This window comes from Anguilla rostrata, chromosome 9 (genome assembly GCF_018555375.3).
Source record: "Anguilla rostrata isolate EN2019 chromosome 9, ASM1855537v3, whole genome shotgun sequence".
NCBI classification, from domain to species: Eukaryota; Metazoa; Chordata; class Actinopteri; order Anguilliformes; family Anguillidae; genus Anguilla; species Anguilla rostrata.
The window spans coordinates 53,637,863-53,652,318 of record NC_057941.1 but is presented as its reverse complement, the minus strand read 5'-3'; the positions used below and the strand labels follow the sequence as shown (position 1 = coordinate 53,652,318).

The window sequence follows — 14,456 nt, the reverse complement described above, 5'->3', positions numbered from 1 at the left end:
TCGGCACCAGTGGTTAATTTAAGTCATTATTTAACTTAGGCTAAGAGTCCTCGCACCTTGTTCTCGCAGTCTGAAATGAGCTGAAGGAACCGAAAAAATAGCTATAGAGAAATGCAATTACCATGGCAACGGAAATAGATTGGAATGTTAGTTTTGGGGTAAACTGACAATGCGTTATCTCAAAATGTTAATCACTTTATTTTATTTTTTTCTGTGAACACTGAATGGCTGGATGTAGCAGTGCCAAAATTGTTTTATTGAGTCTTAATCTGATTCATAAAGCATCACAGCTGGGTAACGAGTGAGGCAATTGTATCAGTCAGGAGCATGTCAGGGAATGTAGATTTCACTGTTGCTGGGCATTCATTGTTTTTGGGCTCATACTGGTGCTGCTTTGTGCATACACTGCTGTGACCAGTGCAGTGTGCTGGGGTGTAGGTGGAGTCAACTTGTGGGGCAAAAAAGTTCATATCTTATCTCAACTGCATCTGAGTCTACTGCCTCTTTAATGGCCCACTGACGAGGGGTCCTTGGGCAGAAGTCTTTACAGTGGGTGGTTCAGTGGGAGGAAATACAGATTATCTTTTGTTTCACTTTGAGATGTGAAGCCAGGACATTCCTTGGACAGCAGCGCCCTCTGGTGGGTATGTTAATGGCAGTCATGTTATTCATGTGTTGACTCTTGTCCGTTTGCCTCTGGGTTTTACAATGTTATTTGTTCTGAAGAAGAGAAAGTGGAAGTAAAAGGGTAAAAAAAAGCTTCATTCCCTGACCGGGAATCGAACCCGGGCCGCGGCGGTGAGAGCGCCGAATCCTAACCACTAGACCACCAGGGAGTGGTATGGTGTGTACGTGGAATCCTGAGAAAAAAAATACTGAAGTTATACGGCAATTTCGCCGTAACTTGCAGTGTAGATGAAAGCGCACATGATATTATTTGGACTTATTGGCTGGATCGTAGGGCCCACGTTAAAAACTGCTTTTGTCGGTAGGTGACTCTAAGTAACAAGTCCAACTTACATTACGTGGTAGAACTCGGCTGTAAAAGAATAATTTTCTTCTTGTGCTGGATGTTCATTGAAAAGACCTCGTGGCGCAACGGTAGCGCGTCTGACTCCAGATCAGAAGGTTGCGTGTTCAAATCACGTCGGGGTCAATGCTTTTAGTGATATTTCTAAAATGTATTTCTTTTAACACTACAGCTGCATTAGCGCTCGACTAAAGTTCGTAAAGTTCGCCCTGTCTTTAAAAACAACCATCGTGGTTTTGCATAATAACAGAATATTTCAGCCTTGAAAGTGGGTCTTTCTTTGCACACTCAAAGTGTCTGACCTCTTCTGCAAACATCAGTAGTGTATCAATGTTCCCGGCATTGACGGCTATTAAAATACGGGTCATTTATCACAGGCACAGTCGCCTGCTGCCGCTGTATGTGAATTTACACGCATGTCACGTGGCGTAATAAACCTCCTCGACGTTGTCAATAGCGGGCAAGGCAGCTCCGCGATTCCGCAATGGCGAATAACGCGCGAAGGTTCTGCATCAGTTCCTGAAGCCGCACGTGCGCAAAACAAAATATGCGCGCACACACTAGGGGAAACACGCAGCCTTCCACAACATTGGACTCATGCATGGCATTCCTTTAGGTATGGAGCCGTGAAACATCTTAATGCAGTCCTAAAAAAAGTCTAACTGCATTACCCCTCATAATGATTTTGATTGGATTTGATTTGATTTATTTGCACTCATCATATAAAAAATACAAAATAGAACAAATACACATACTTATAACAATACAAAGAGGACTGTTGTAAAAAGTGAGATGTTAAAATGAGAAACAATTTGTAAAGTACTGAGTGCAAGGATTACCCATTAAGCCAGAAATAGCTGGCTCATTTTCAATGGGGTCCTTGAGCTGATGCTGATGAAGAAACACCTTGCAGGTATAATCACCTGTACTACAACTGTAGGGCATAAGGCTGTCTGTATGCAGTCTGTACAGTGCCAGAGTTTTATAGTGTACAACAGCTAGCTTATTTAGCATGCAAACATATATATAAATGTCCATAAATACCAAAATTTGCCCTGATTGTTTTATGAGCGAAAAGCTAACCACTGCTGTTGGCCAATATGTTACACGGTCAGAAGCCGTAGTGGAGGAACTGCACTTAGTACAGAGGGTGAATAACCCGCTGAGGGGGTACCTCCAGGCTTGTTTTTGGGTGGTTACATCTGTTGACTTGATGCCAAGGTGACATGTTGTTCTGTGGTCAGATAAGCTAACAGAATAGCCCAGGGGATTATTTGGGAAGTGTTATTGTGCAAGTGTAGGGATCTGAAGCACTCGGTCTCTGATGCCTGTAAGTCTGTGTCTGTATATCTGTCTGTCTGTCGGTGCTGCCTGCCTGTATCTGTTTGTGTCTGTCTGCCTGTCTGTGCTGTCTGTCTGTATCTGTTTGTGTCTGTCTGCCTGTCTGTGCTGTCTGTCTGTATCTGTTTGTGTCTGTCTGTATCTGTTTGTGTCTGTCTGCCTGCCTGTCTGTGCTGTCTGTCTGTCGGTGCTGTCTGTCTGTTTCTGTGTTTAAAATGGCAGGCCAGGCGCAGGAGTGTTCCGTGATTTCCCCCAGCAGGAAACCACATCAGCGCCTCTGATTTCAGGCCCTGCTGCCATGGCGTTGCTTGGCAACTGAAAGAAACAGCAGGTCATGATGAACGGGTAGATCGTTTTGTTTTTTTATAGCATTATGACTCAGATGATTACGTGAGAAACGCGACTTGTCCTGCCCTGATGTGCACATGGCAGAAGCACTTTTGTAATCCAACATTTGGAAAACAGCAGTATAATAATAAGACATATATAATACACAGTATCTATCAAAATATATGATCCAAATTTTACTGCTCATTGGTGTATGCAGTATTTAGCTCTATGTATGCTCATAGTGTATACAGTATTTAGCACTATGTCTGCTCATAGTGTATACAGTATTTAGCTCTGTCTGCTCATAGTGTATACATTATTTAGCTCTCTCTGCTCATAGTGTATACAGTATTGATGATTAGCTAAATGAAGGTGTGTCTCATCTCTCTGCAGTGTGGGGAGTTGTAACAAACACAAAGACGTCTTTCAGCTGCAGTTTGCCATCTTTATTTATTTTTACTATAAAAATAATGATGATATTTGCACAAGGCTCGACTTTCATTCCACAAGATGTAGATGGTCCAGCTCACAGGCTGGTTTTTGCACTTTGAAAATGAAGATGAGACACCCTGCTGGCTTTGGCCCCCAGACCTCATAAATGAGCAGCTTTACGGAACGTCATTTACGGAACGCCGGTCCTTCCTTCCCACTCATGATTCCCAACACTGCCATCCATGGAATTCTGTGTCAAATCTGCAGAGGCATTAGCTTAAAAAAAAATGCTTAGACATGAGAACAGAGGTGAAATGTTCCGAAAACACGTTTTGTTTTGTGAAGAGGCTGTGCCTCTGCTTTAGTGCGCTGCTCCGCCGCACAGTTCTGTGACTTTAGGGGAAAAGCGCTCGGAACTGTGCGCCTCCTGCTGAAGGAGGGATGAGGAGAAAGTAAAGGAACGCGTCGGCGTCCGGCTGCGAAATTAAAATCGTTTTCTCTCGACGGGGCTTAAAAATGAGCTGCCTTCAAAAGGGGGGCCTGCACGGAGGAAGGTGGGTCCCACCCCAGGGTCGCCATGGGAACAGCAAACCCCTGGGAGGAATGGCGGGATGTCCTGTCGCAGTCCTCCGGTAAAACACTGCAACATTCCAGGTTCCCAGAATATACTGGAATTCCAGCCAATCCCCATTTCTTACTGATCAGACACCGCAATGCGCCCAACCCAACCCAGGCACGGCAGGAGCAGCCAGCTGTGCGGGTGTGTCCAACAGTCCTCCTCCTCCTCCTCCTCTTCCTCCTGCTGTTAACTGGGAATCGGGCTTTCTGGAAACTTCTGCAGCTGTGGAGAGTGAGCAGAGAGAGGAAGAGCATTTAGGAGCAGAAACCCTCCTCCTCCTCTACACAGAGGCTTTCAGGAAGAGCAACACAGGAAGGAAGGGGCACAGGGTCTGGGCTTGAGGGATCCTGCACGAAGGCGTTGTGTCGCCCCCTGCAGGAGGCAAACAGGATCACACAAGCCTGCTCTAAAAAACGGAAACAGCTCTTCAACCCACAAATGAGAACATGACCTCACGCAGATGTTACCAATAGTAACAGATTATTATCAACAAGGACATGACCTCACGCTGATGTCACAATGACGTCAGAAACATAACAGCTATTCCCCAGGCGCATCTCTCCACATCTTCCCCAAACTGCAGTTCTCTTCCCCACCACTGGGTGGCGGGCTCCCCTTGCAGCTTCAGTAAGGCCAACCCCAGCCAGAGCCACAGGGCCTGGGGCGCGAGCTTAATCCCCAGCGTTCCCCTCATTACCACACAACACACACACTCGGTACACACGGCCTGGTTGCCTAGGCAACCTGCGGCTCTCCGAAAGCCTATTTTTGACAGCGAGCGTCCATGAGTCGCTCTTCGCTGATCTCAAAACAGAGCACGTACCCGTCGCAATCAGGAGAGCCCGCTCTGACGTCCACGAAAACGGTCTTCAACACAAAATAACCAGCGCGTATGAGCAATATCATCGTCACTGTTCCAATTCACATCTCTCCTTCTCTCTCTCTCTCTCTCTGCAATCACTCCATCACTGGCACTGGATTTCAAAGGCACCTTTAAAAAGGCCCACTCTGCTTGCAGGGCACATTTCAACATCACGCGGTTTGGGCTGGGACCCCCGGGGGTGCATTAAACCGCACCGCTATTCGGAGGGGCAGCGTTTCTGTGACTCATATTTTGAAGGTCACAGTGCGGGCCTAATGACCAGTGTGACACATCTGAGCCCCCCTGGGGGGGGGGGGTTAGATGGATCCGCTTGTATGACCGAACGTGCCGGTAGAGACGGGACCCTCGCCTGCGATGTGAGAAGCGTTTACGCTCCACAGCGGTATTCTCACTTCAGTGCGTCCCTCCTTACAGACCGCCGGGCACGCCAGGCGCACTGTCGATCAGAACACGCTTGTCTCCATGGAAACCGGCGGTTTGGGCGGCCTGCCGATGGGGGTTTGATGGGGGGACCCCAGCGTCCTCGAAATGCTCTTTTGGGGAGTGTATAGTGCCAGTGCCCCAGGGACTGCAGACAGACTCCTACACCACTGCTTTGTGTTGGCTAAATACGCAGTGTTACTGCATATATACAGTGTAGTCCGTGAGGACTTGGACAGCGACACCATTGCTGTTGTTTTGGCTCTGTACTCCGGGACATTGGCTTTGAAATGAAACAATGACTGTGGCATTAAAGTTCAGACTGTCTGCTTTAATCTGTGGGTATTTACATTCATATCAGGTGGACCATGTAGGAATTGCATGTAGGAAACACTTAAGGACTGCATTACGGAGTCAGGCCTGATTCCAGCACAATGCTGGAGTCTGACACCTTCACATGAGCCTCTAAACGCAGAGCGTTAGAACATCCATCCCAACATCCTGATGTTCAGAGAACTGACACAGAACAAATCTCCTACATTAAACGACTCTGTTGAAACATGAGCGGGTCTATCCATCAAAGCAATCTGGCAATCATCCATTTATAGAAGGGAGAAAAAAAAACAAATCCTGAATGGATTACCCTAATTCCACCGGGATCTTTATCTCGAATGCGTATCAAAGCACCACCGAGGTGTTGAACAGCAGCCAGTGTAAATCTCACACAGTCAGGGGGATAAACTACAGGCCAGGTTCCAACCACCAAAACGGCGAATGCAAGCACAGATGTCACAGAACAAACACCAAGCCATCTATAAACACGAAGCCATCTATAAACAGCGCAGCTCTGCCGAGAGCATCGCTCACTGCACTCAAACACGCTGCTGTCGCCGTCTTCATCCTTACCGACGTTACAACTGAACCCACTCTACGACTGGCAGTTCAGTATTCAAATATACCTTGAATAGGAGAAAAAGAAAAACAAATTATAATGGTTAAAAATTAACGTTTGAATATGCAGTCATGTGCGCCCGGCTGGCTAAGTTTTGGGCGCGACCATGTTGTCGATGTTCACGTAGCCCATAATGCCTTGCGTTCATGTTACGTGGGTGCTAACCGCTAATGGAAGGCAAGTGGAATGGGGGATGGGCCACTGATCCACACAGATGGTCCAGCTTGTTCTGGCCAGATGATGAACTGCCTGCTGAATTCTGCGTGAGCCTCATCCCAGTTCTGCCTGGTTCTGCCTCAGGTCCACCAATACCAGGCCTTATTCTGCCTGTGCCTGCCTACTTGCTCCCCCTTGTGGACACAACAGGCATAATAAGTGCCCAAGAGTATCTCATGGCAATGTATTAATGATGCAATTTTGACATTTTCTTGTGAAATTCACAAGAAATATGCATATATATTTACATTTCTATTGTTTTTGAATATTCAAATGAAATGTTTTGGTCCAAAAAATGATCTGACTAAATGGTTGCTTTTCTAAGGCTTGAAAAACCTCAAATCTTTCCTGTATCATGTCTGTGTGGTGCTATAGAGCTAATTAAAATGAATTGGCTGAAAGTCTGTAAGATTTGCCCAGTGTTGTGCTGCTCATATTTTGCCTAGTTACCCTGGAGTGAAGGACCCGATGTGCTCCATGGAAACGAGAGGGAAAGCTGTTCTGTTTCTCTGAAGGGGGCATTGTAGCCCTGTGATTGGCTGGCCTGTCAGATGCAGGATAATGACCCTGGAGAGAACCAGTGCTCAGAAGATTGGGGGGGGGGAGCGGGGAGCGGGGAGAGAGGAGGGGAAAGGAGAGAGAGAGAAGGGGGGGAGAGAAAGAGCACAAATACAAGCCCACAGTCACACACACAAGTCCACAGACGCACACAAACACACACGTGCCCACAGTCACACACAGGCACACTCGAGCGTACATGTGTACAGCCATACAGACGGCTTGTTCAGCAGCGGGTGCAGGAGGTACCCACCCTTCTGGAGTTGTCCTGGACCTGGGGGTCGGGTTTGCCGTAGTTGGGGGGGTTGGCGAGCGGGTCGTAGCCGAGGCGGGCCAGCATGGGGGCGATGAGGGGCATGTCGTTCAGCACGTCCTCGGGAATGTGCCCCACCCACTTGGAGAGGGCGTCCACGTTCACCGGCCGGATCACCTGGTCTGTGGAGCGCTCCACTCTGCGGGACAGTCACACGGCCCGTCAGAGGACAAAAACACACCACCGAAGAAACCGCACAGGACAAACTCTGACGCTGCCCAAAACACAGACCTCCACACATTAACACAGATCTCTGCAGGCCACTGAACCAATTAATGGGAATCTGCACAGAATTAGCACGGGCAGCATTAGCATGAGCGGTATTAGCACAAGAAGCATTAGCATGAGCGGTATTAGCACAAGCAGCATTAGCATGAGCAGTATTAGCACGGGCAGCATTAGCACGAGCGGCATTAGCATGAGCGGTATTAGCACAGGCGGCATTAGCATGAGTGGTATTAGCACGAGCAGCATTAGCATGAGCGTTATTAGCACAGGCGGCATTAGCATGAGCAGCATTAGCATGAGCGGTATTAGCACAGGCGGCATTAGCATGAGTGGTATTAGCACGAGCAGCATTAGCATGAGCGTTATTAGCACAGGCGGCATTAGCATGAGCGGTATTAGCACGAGCGCCATTAGCCTGACGGGTCTCTTTCACAGCCCATGTGACTCTGGGCTGCAGCCGTTTCCTGGCAGACGGAGCGGAGAGAGACCTGCCAGCCCTGTGGGGGCCCAAGTGGAAAGAGCCCCCATCAATCACACGGTTAGTGCCCTGCAGGCTGTATCTGTCCTTTAGTCTCTCTCCCTCTAAGTGCTTAGAGCATCTGTATCAGCAATCAATGGGGTCGTCTCTCAATCTCTGTCAGCACTCTCTCAACTTAAAATGGAGGGAAAGCGGGGGAAATGGTGCAGTGCGCCAGTGTAAATCAGACTCAGGGAGGGTAATTAATTTTAGAGGACAGTCGGGAAGGCCTGTGGCCGCTGTAATTGGGTTTGAGGAGGGTGGTGATACTGCAGGACGACGCAGAGACGGGTCTGTCAGCACTGCTGCTGCTCGTCCTCGACCCTCATCTTAATCTGAGAAACTGACCCGAGCACAGGCCCTGAGGGCCGAGAGGAGCGGGAGCTCTGAGGGACGACGGGAGGGATGAGGGATACGGGGCGCTCCGTCCCCGGATACGGCGTTTCCTGGTCCCCGGTAGGGCTATCTTCCTGTCCCCCGGTACGGGCGTTCGTCGGTGGGTCCGTCCCAGGATATGGAACGGACACATACGAGTCTGTCACAGACACACCTACCCCAGACCCGGTGGCAGACGGAGGGGACGACGGTGCTGAACGCTTCACAGCGTTTGGACACCAGGTCGTGGAGCGCACTCACACACTGGAACAGTGCCACAGGAGGATGCACCACCCAGCAGCCCCAAAACAAGGAAGTGTTTGAAGCCTTTGGGTAGCAGGCCAGCCAAAACAAGCTTACCCCGCTAAATATCTGCTTGGTGCCCACTCTCAGAGAGCAGGGGGGCAGAGATGAAGAGAACTGCAAGTTCCTGCTAGTTTCTTTCATTTTCTGCTGTTGTGGTATGATTAACAAAAGTGTTTTTATGTTGATTTTTTAAATTTAATGTAGACATGCAAGAGAGTGCGTGCGAGAACATCAGTGCTGTGAACCCCTCTGGAATGATCACGGGAATGATTCAGCTGGCAAAGCTCCTCTCATAATGCCAAACAGACAAGCTGCTCCGGTTCCAGCCCAACTCTCCGTGTCCAACGAAACAGCAACACTCTGCAGCAGCGACTGAACCCTAAACCCCCCTGAGAAATGTCACGCTTCTGATTCAGTCCACCATTTCGGGGGCGGGGGGGACGACGACGACTTACTTTGAGAGGGACACGCCTCCTGCCTTCCCGATGAGGTCCTCGTGGTGCAGGACAGCCTCGTTCCAGGGGACCTCCAGGAAGTCCAGCAGCCTCCTCATCCACTGCTCGGGGTGCAGCACCAGCAGCTCATAGCGCACGGGCAGGCAGCGGCCCGTGGCGTCCAGGCACTGCTCGTACATGCTCTCGATGGCCCGGTTCCACTTGGTCAGGCAGTCGCGGTAGCTGCCCAGGTCGAAGCCGGCGATGGTCACCTTGCGCGAGATCATGGAGTGGACGGAGGCGCGGCCGTCGCGGATCATCAGGACGAAGCGGGCGCGCGGGAAGATCTTGGCCAGGTAGGAGAGGGACTTGAGGGCGAAGGGGTCCTTGTTGCAGAGGAAGGGCGCCGGCTCGCCGTGGCGCACGATGACCTCCAGAAGGAAGGCGCGCATGGCGGCGTCCAGCACCTCGTCCGTCACCCCGGCCTCGTCCAGGCGCATCTTCTCGCGGCCCGAGCGGCTCCAGGTCTGCTTCATGGCCAGGACGCGCGGGATGACGCGCGTCTCTTCGCCGCAGCGCACGGCGGGGTGGGCGTCCAGCATGGCGCGCATCAGCGTGGTGCCGCTGCGCGGGAACCCCCCGATGAAGATCAGGGGCGTGTCCTTGTTGTAGACGGTGCCCGCGCCGCCGCTGGCGTTGCGCCCCCCAGAGGCGTCCGGCTGGTGGGCGGAGTCTGCGCCGCGGTGGCTGCACTCCATGGCGTGCCGGCCCAGGTACAGCACGCTGATGGAGCTGATGACCAGGCAGCCCAGCAGCAGATTGTGCTTCAGCTTCCCGATCATTTCCGGGCCACGCTGGAGGTCTGGGGCACACGGCCGGGTCACTTCCTGCAGGCCGGGTCACTTCCTGCGGGGTTCACCCTCGGGGGCACAGCAAGGCTCTCTCCTGAGCTTCCATCTCCATCAGCTCTGGAAAGCACATGTCCACATCAGCTAAACAAGACTCCTCAAATCTGGTCAACTCACGTCTGGCCTAAAGTCCCAAAGTCACTCTGATGGCTCTGGATCTGGGCTCAGGAGCCAATCAGGAGTGTGGATCTGGGATCAGGAGCCAATCAGGAGTGTGGATCTGGGATCAGGAGCCAATCAGGAGTGTGGATCTGGGACCATGAGGCAATTAGGAGCGAGAACCTGAGATCATGAGAGAAATTTTTGAGTCTCTCAAAATGACCATGGATGACCATGGTGTGCACGTATCAATACACCCACTACACTGCACGATTTCACACATCTTCACTCATCTAATCTCAAATCCTGGTTTTAAAAAGTGCACTTTAGAAGGCAAATTACACACACCAAGAAACGTGCAGTCTGTCTGGAACACTTGGAGAAGGCCCAACCCTTCTCCAACAAAACATCCAACATCTGTATGAACATCTGCTTTCTACTTTTTGTTGTTGTGCATTTTCCCTGTTCCTTATTTAAGCACAGAGAACAGATAATCTTCCCCAGGACCGGCATCCTTCAGCCTATAATGTTCCCTGCATTTTCCCCCCTGCATCAGGCTAATGCTGCCTCAGGCCAAATAATATTGCAGGAATCTGGACTCCATTGTGAGCAGAACTTCTAAAGGAGAGACCTCTCATATGTTGCTCCCGCTGACTTGCATCTTCACCACGGTGCCAATCTGAACTTTGTGGGCTAATGGGGAAGAGTGTGAGTGCGTGGAAATGGTGCCTCGTTGGGCAGGAACCCAACGCCCCAGGAGAGCCCTGGTGAAGGGCAATTAGGAGCTTAAAAAGTCTGGCTGCCTCTATACCACAGCCTGCACAGGTCCACAGAAGTGCTGACATCCCCTCATTCTGTCAACCAATAAAAAGAGCAGGAGCCTCTGACATCACAGAAGCCTGTGTCTCCTGGGGAGTAAATAAACGCAATGAGAGGAATCCTGGAGTCTTCCCAGATCTTTCTTTCCCAGATTCCCGGACAGGGGCGACCCCATCACAGCCTTGCACACCCTGAGCTGCTCGGATGTTTTGCATGAGACTCATCCTCGTGCACACCCACAGGAAGGAGAAGTGTGTCATGCTTAAGGAAACCAAAGAGCACGGTTCACAGATCTTGGCACACATCTCCTTAATTATCTTTTCTGGCTCTGTCTGAAAAGAGTTCCTGTTTCTGTAATAACTTCAAGAACATAACATCACTCTTGTGTTTCCATCTAGAAACAAAGCCCCCCCCCCCCCATTTGGGTTTGGCACCTGCTGACAGCAGGGTGATCAGTGACACGTCAAAAGTGGTTAACACAGTCACGAGTCTATGCCTGCTATTTACAGCTGTGTCAGATGTTCAAGTGCAACTTCCTGGTGGTAAACTTGGATTTTTTTAATGCTGAACTGATCAAGCCAGGAAGTTGCAGGAACTCAGTTTTGCCACGTCACAAAGCTCCACACATTTCCTGTGCAGTCATCTGGGGGCCAGCGGAGCACAGCGTCGTTTCGGCTGCGAGCGCGGGCCCCCGGGCGAAGGGACCCCCAAGGGGACCCCAGAGGGATCCCCAGTATCCCCCATTCAGGGCTCATCCAGATGACCTGCCTGCACGGCCTAACCAAGCCACTACACTCTGAGCAGGACTGAAGCTGACCATTAGTACGCACCCGGAGTCGTGGTCCTGCCCAAACCTGCCCTCCCACCCCTTCCTCTCCCTCCTGATCACCCATAAATCACTGCAAAGTCTGGACTGAATTTTATCGTTTCACAGCATTTCTGTCCAAATACTAAAAAAAATGGAGACACTTGTCAGGATTGTGTGGAAGACGACAAGACAGGACCCTGCTGCAGAAGGGATTTCTCCGAACAGCTGTGACCTGTTCACACATTGCACATTGTGCACATTTAACACGAGCCAACCGACCTGCCATGTGACTTAAGGGCACGTCATACCTGTCTTGCAGGTTTCCCATATTGTGTACAAAAATTTATATATATAATACCACAAGATTTTCCCTATTTTCTACCCTCAGTTTTAGCGGGGATAGACTGGCCGTGCTTTTGGATGCTCGGTTGGCACGAGAGGCAGATCGGTTTCTGGCAGCCATCCAATACAAACGCCGTATTTACACGAGCAGTTCAATGTCTGGCTAACGTTGCGCGAGCTCCAGAAAATTCATAACCGAAAACCTCACGAAATTTTATGGGTAAAAATAGAAGCCAAAAGACATTCATGTACGTGCCGTCTCCAGTTTTTGAAGAGGATTTTTCCTCACAAATACATTGTGGCAACACTTGCATATCGCCTAAACAGTGCTCACTATGTGGGTATATATTAATGAATTTTAAATAATTTGCGCGTGAAAAAATGTTACCCTTGGCCAGTTTGCTTTGCCAAACAGTACCGCATACACATTTAAATGCAGACAGGGCAAGCTAGCTAGAAAAAGAAACCCGATGACCACAAAAAATACCCAGTCATTTCAAACTGATCAATCCGTACAAACAAACAGTCAAAAGCAAAATCGCAAAAGACACAACCACCTAACTATATCCGACTTAGCTGTAGTTCGCAAGATGGCTGTATACCCGCTGATTATACAAAATTAAATATCCGATTTTAATTTTTAAAAGTGGTTCACGCAAAATGTACAATAAGCCAAGACCAACAATCGTAATCGCCAAACAAATAAGTTGTAACAACATTTGCAACAGAATAGGCTACAAAGTCATAAGTTCTAAAACATAGATATGTCGGTTAGTTAAATAGGTCACCTGACACAGTCTTGTACAAGTATACAGACATCTGTAGTCACCAGTTAGACTAATACAAAATGTAATATTCACCATGTACAGGTGGCAGTAGACAGCGTAAACAGTTTGTCTGATCGAGAACACTCACTAAACTAGTCATCCTAAATAATTGCCATTTCTGACATATACGATTCCCTAGTCATTACAGTTATAGTTACATTACATTACTATAGTTCATCGTCATAAACATAACTTGTTGACTAACTTAGATGGCGACATAGTGCAGTTGCCAATACAGCTATACTAGCCAACAACTTTATTAGCATCGCCCCGTTCTAGTGTCGGTCGCTATAAAGAAGTAGAGCCAGAGACATACTAGCTAGCTTGGTTAGTGGACTAGCTAACTAGCTTCAGACGCACCAAATGAAGATGATCCGTAGCTGCAGAGATGGTGTATGGCCCAGAAGCAAGCAATGTACCCGGTTCAACTATTTCAACACTGTTACTCGAATACAATTCTTCCGTAGTTTTCTACGGACTGCAGTTCCTTTTCCGCGATTCGAACACGCAGCTCTTCCTCGCTTGAATAAAATCGCTCCGCTAGCTTCTCATCAGCCAAAGCCAGAACACGACTGTCTTCGCTCAGACACGGGGCGGCAGAAAACCTGATCCTGATTGGTCGACCAGAGGGAAAAATATCAGAAAACGAGTCTGCTTCGGCACAGTCAATTGGCTGTTGACTGAGATAGAGCAACCCCTCTAGTGTTTTGGGTCGTCGTGGTGCGCCGACTTTTGCGCAGGCCCACAGATTCTATAGAATTGCACGATTGGCTCACCCGGTCCCCTGCGCGCTCGGCAGCCGATTTGTTCCATATAAATTTCAGCGTATCTGAGCAGAACCATTGCAGTGCATGACGTCCCAAATCAGCCCCTGTTCAGCTGGTCAGCTGATGGTTCAGTGATCCAGGCAGTTTTATAGACCTATAAATTACCTGTAAATGTCCTTGATTTGCCATGACACTATGATGTAAATCACTCGGTCACTTTGAACGTGTCCTATAATGGACTGCCGTTACCCTGCCCACTTTTTCTCAGCGAAACGGGGGTTGAGGCGGTCCTGTTGGGCCTTTATATATCAGGGCTGTCCAGTCTTTTCTGAAAACGGGCCGGTGTGGGTGCAGGTTTTTGTTTTAGTCCAGCACTGCGACACCAATCATGGTCCTCAGTGAAGACCTTGAGAAGTACAATCCAGAGGCGTCATTGCGCTAGTCTACAACAAAACCCTGCGCCCAGGTTAAAGTGGTAAGGTAGTGCTTAATGACATGTTCTGGATATTAAAAGCATATCTCTGTGCTAAAGTGCTGCCAAGTTTACTAGTTCAGAGAGGTGGGGCTGCCAAACTCCAGTCTGGTGTCTATGCGTGTATGTGTCAGCTTTAGCGCTTGTGCATCAGCTCATCTCTCTTCCTGCTCTCAACGAAGGCGGACGCTTTTTCCTCTGCTCCCTCCCTGCCCTTATCTGCCCCTGCTTGCTGCTCTCTTGTCTTGTGCTGCGTCTGTCTGAACTATCCGGAGCCTCTCTCTGCATTTCTCTCCGAAACCTAAAAGCATGGATCTGATCAACTGGTCTCTCAACGCAATTGATAGTATTTTCTCGACGAGAAGAACGGGTCAGGGAGAGCCCTCTTGCCCTGACGGAACGTTTGCAGCCGGATACACGATGGACTCCTGGAACGAGTGGAGGGTCGTGTGCCTGTCGA

The 14,456-nt window shown here is 49.4% G+C and overlaps 1 protein-coding gene and 2 non-coding genes across 6 annotated transcripts; 1 reads left to right on the top strand and 2 right to left on the bottom strand.

The window, feature by feature from the left end:
- Positions 1-764: 764 nt before the first annotated feature.
- trnae-cuc (transfer RNA glutamic acid (anticodon CUC)) lies at positions 765-836 on the bottom strand. Its single transcript has one exon. It is a non-coding gene; the product is annotated as a tRNA-Glu (tRNA).
- Positions 837-1,084: 248 nt separating this feature from the next.
- trnaw-cca (transfer RNA tryptophan (anticodon CCA)) lies at positions 1,085-1,156 on the top strand. Its single transcript has one exon. It is a non-coding gene; the product is annotated as a tRNA-Trp (tRNA).
- A 1,976-nt stretch (positions 1,157-3,132) lies between these two features.
- On the bottom strand, positions 3,133-13,437 carry LOC135264232 (protein-tyrosine sulfotransferase 1-like). Of its 4 annotated transcripts, none has more exons than XM_064352996.1 (5): positions 13,118-13,436; positions 8,976-9,922; positions 7,035-7,233; positions 6,674-6,790; positions 3,133-3,974 (listed from the first exon to the last, which is right to left on the bottom strand). In XM_064352996.1, the coding sequence occupies exons 2-5, from the start codon at positions 9,794-9,796 to the stop codon at positions 3,939-3,941; spliced, it is 1,173 nt and encodes a 390-aa protein (XP_064209066.1). In that variant the 5' UTR covers positions 9,797-9,922; positions 13,118-13,436; the 3' UTR covers positions 3,133-3,938. The 4 variants fall into 4 exon arrangements, with proteins under 4 accessions (XP_064209066.1, XP_064209067.1, XP_064209064.1 ...); XM_064352994.1 differs by lacking the exon at positions 3,133-3,974 and adding an exon at positions 3,981-6,014 and having other exon boundaries at positions 13,118-13,437; XM_064352995.1 differs by lacking the exons at positions 3,133-3,974; positions 13,118-13,436 and adding exons at positions 3,981-6,014; positions 12,791-13,083.
- Positions 13,438-14,456: the final 1,019 nt, after the last annotated feature.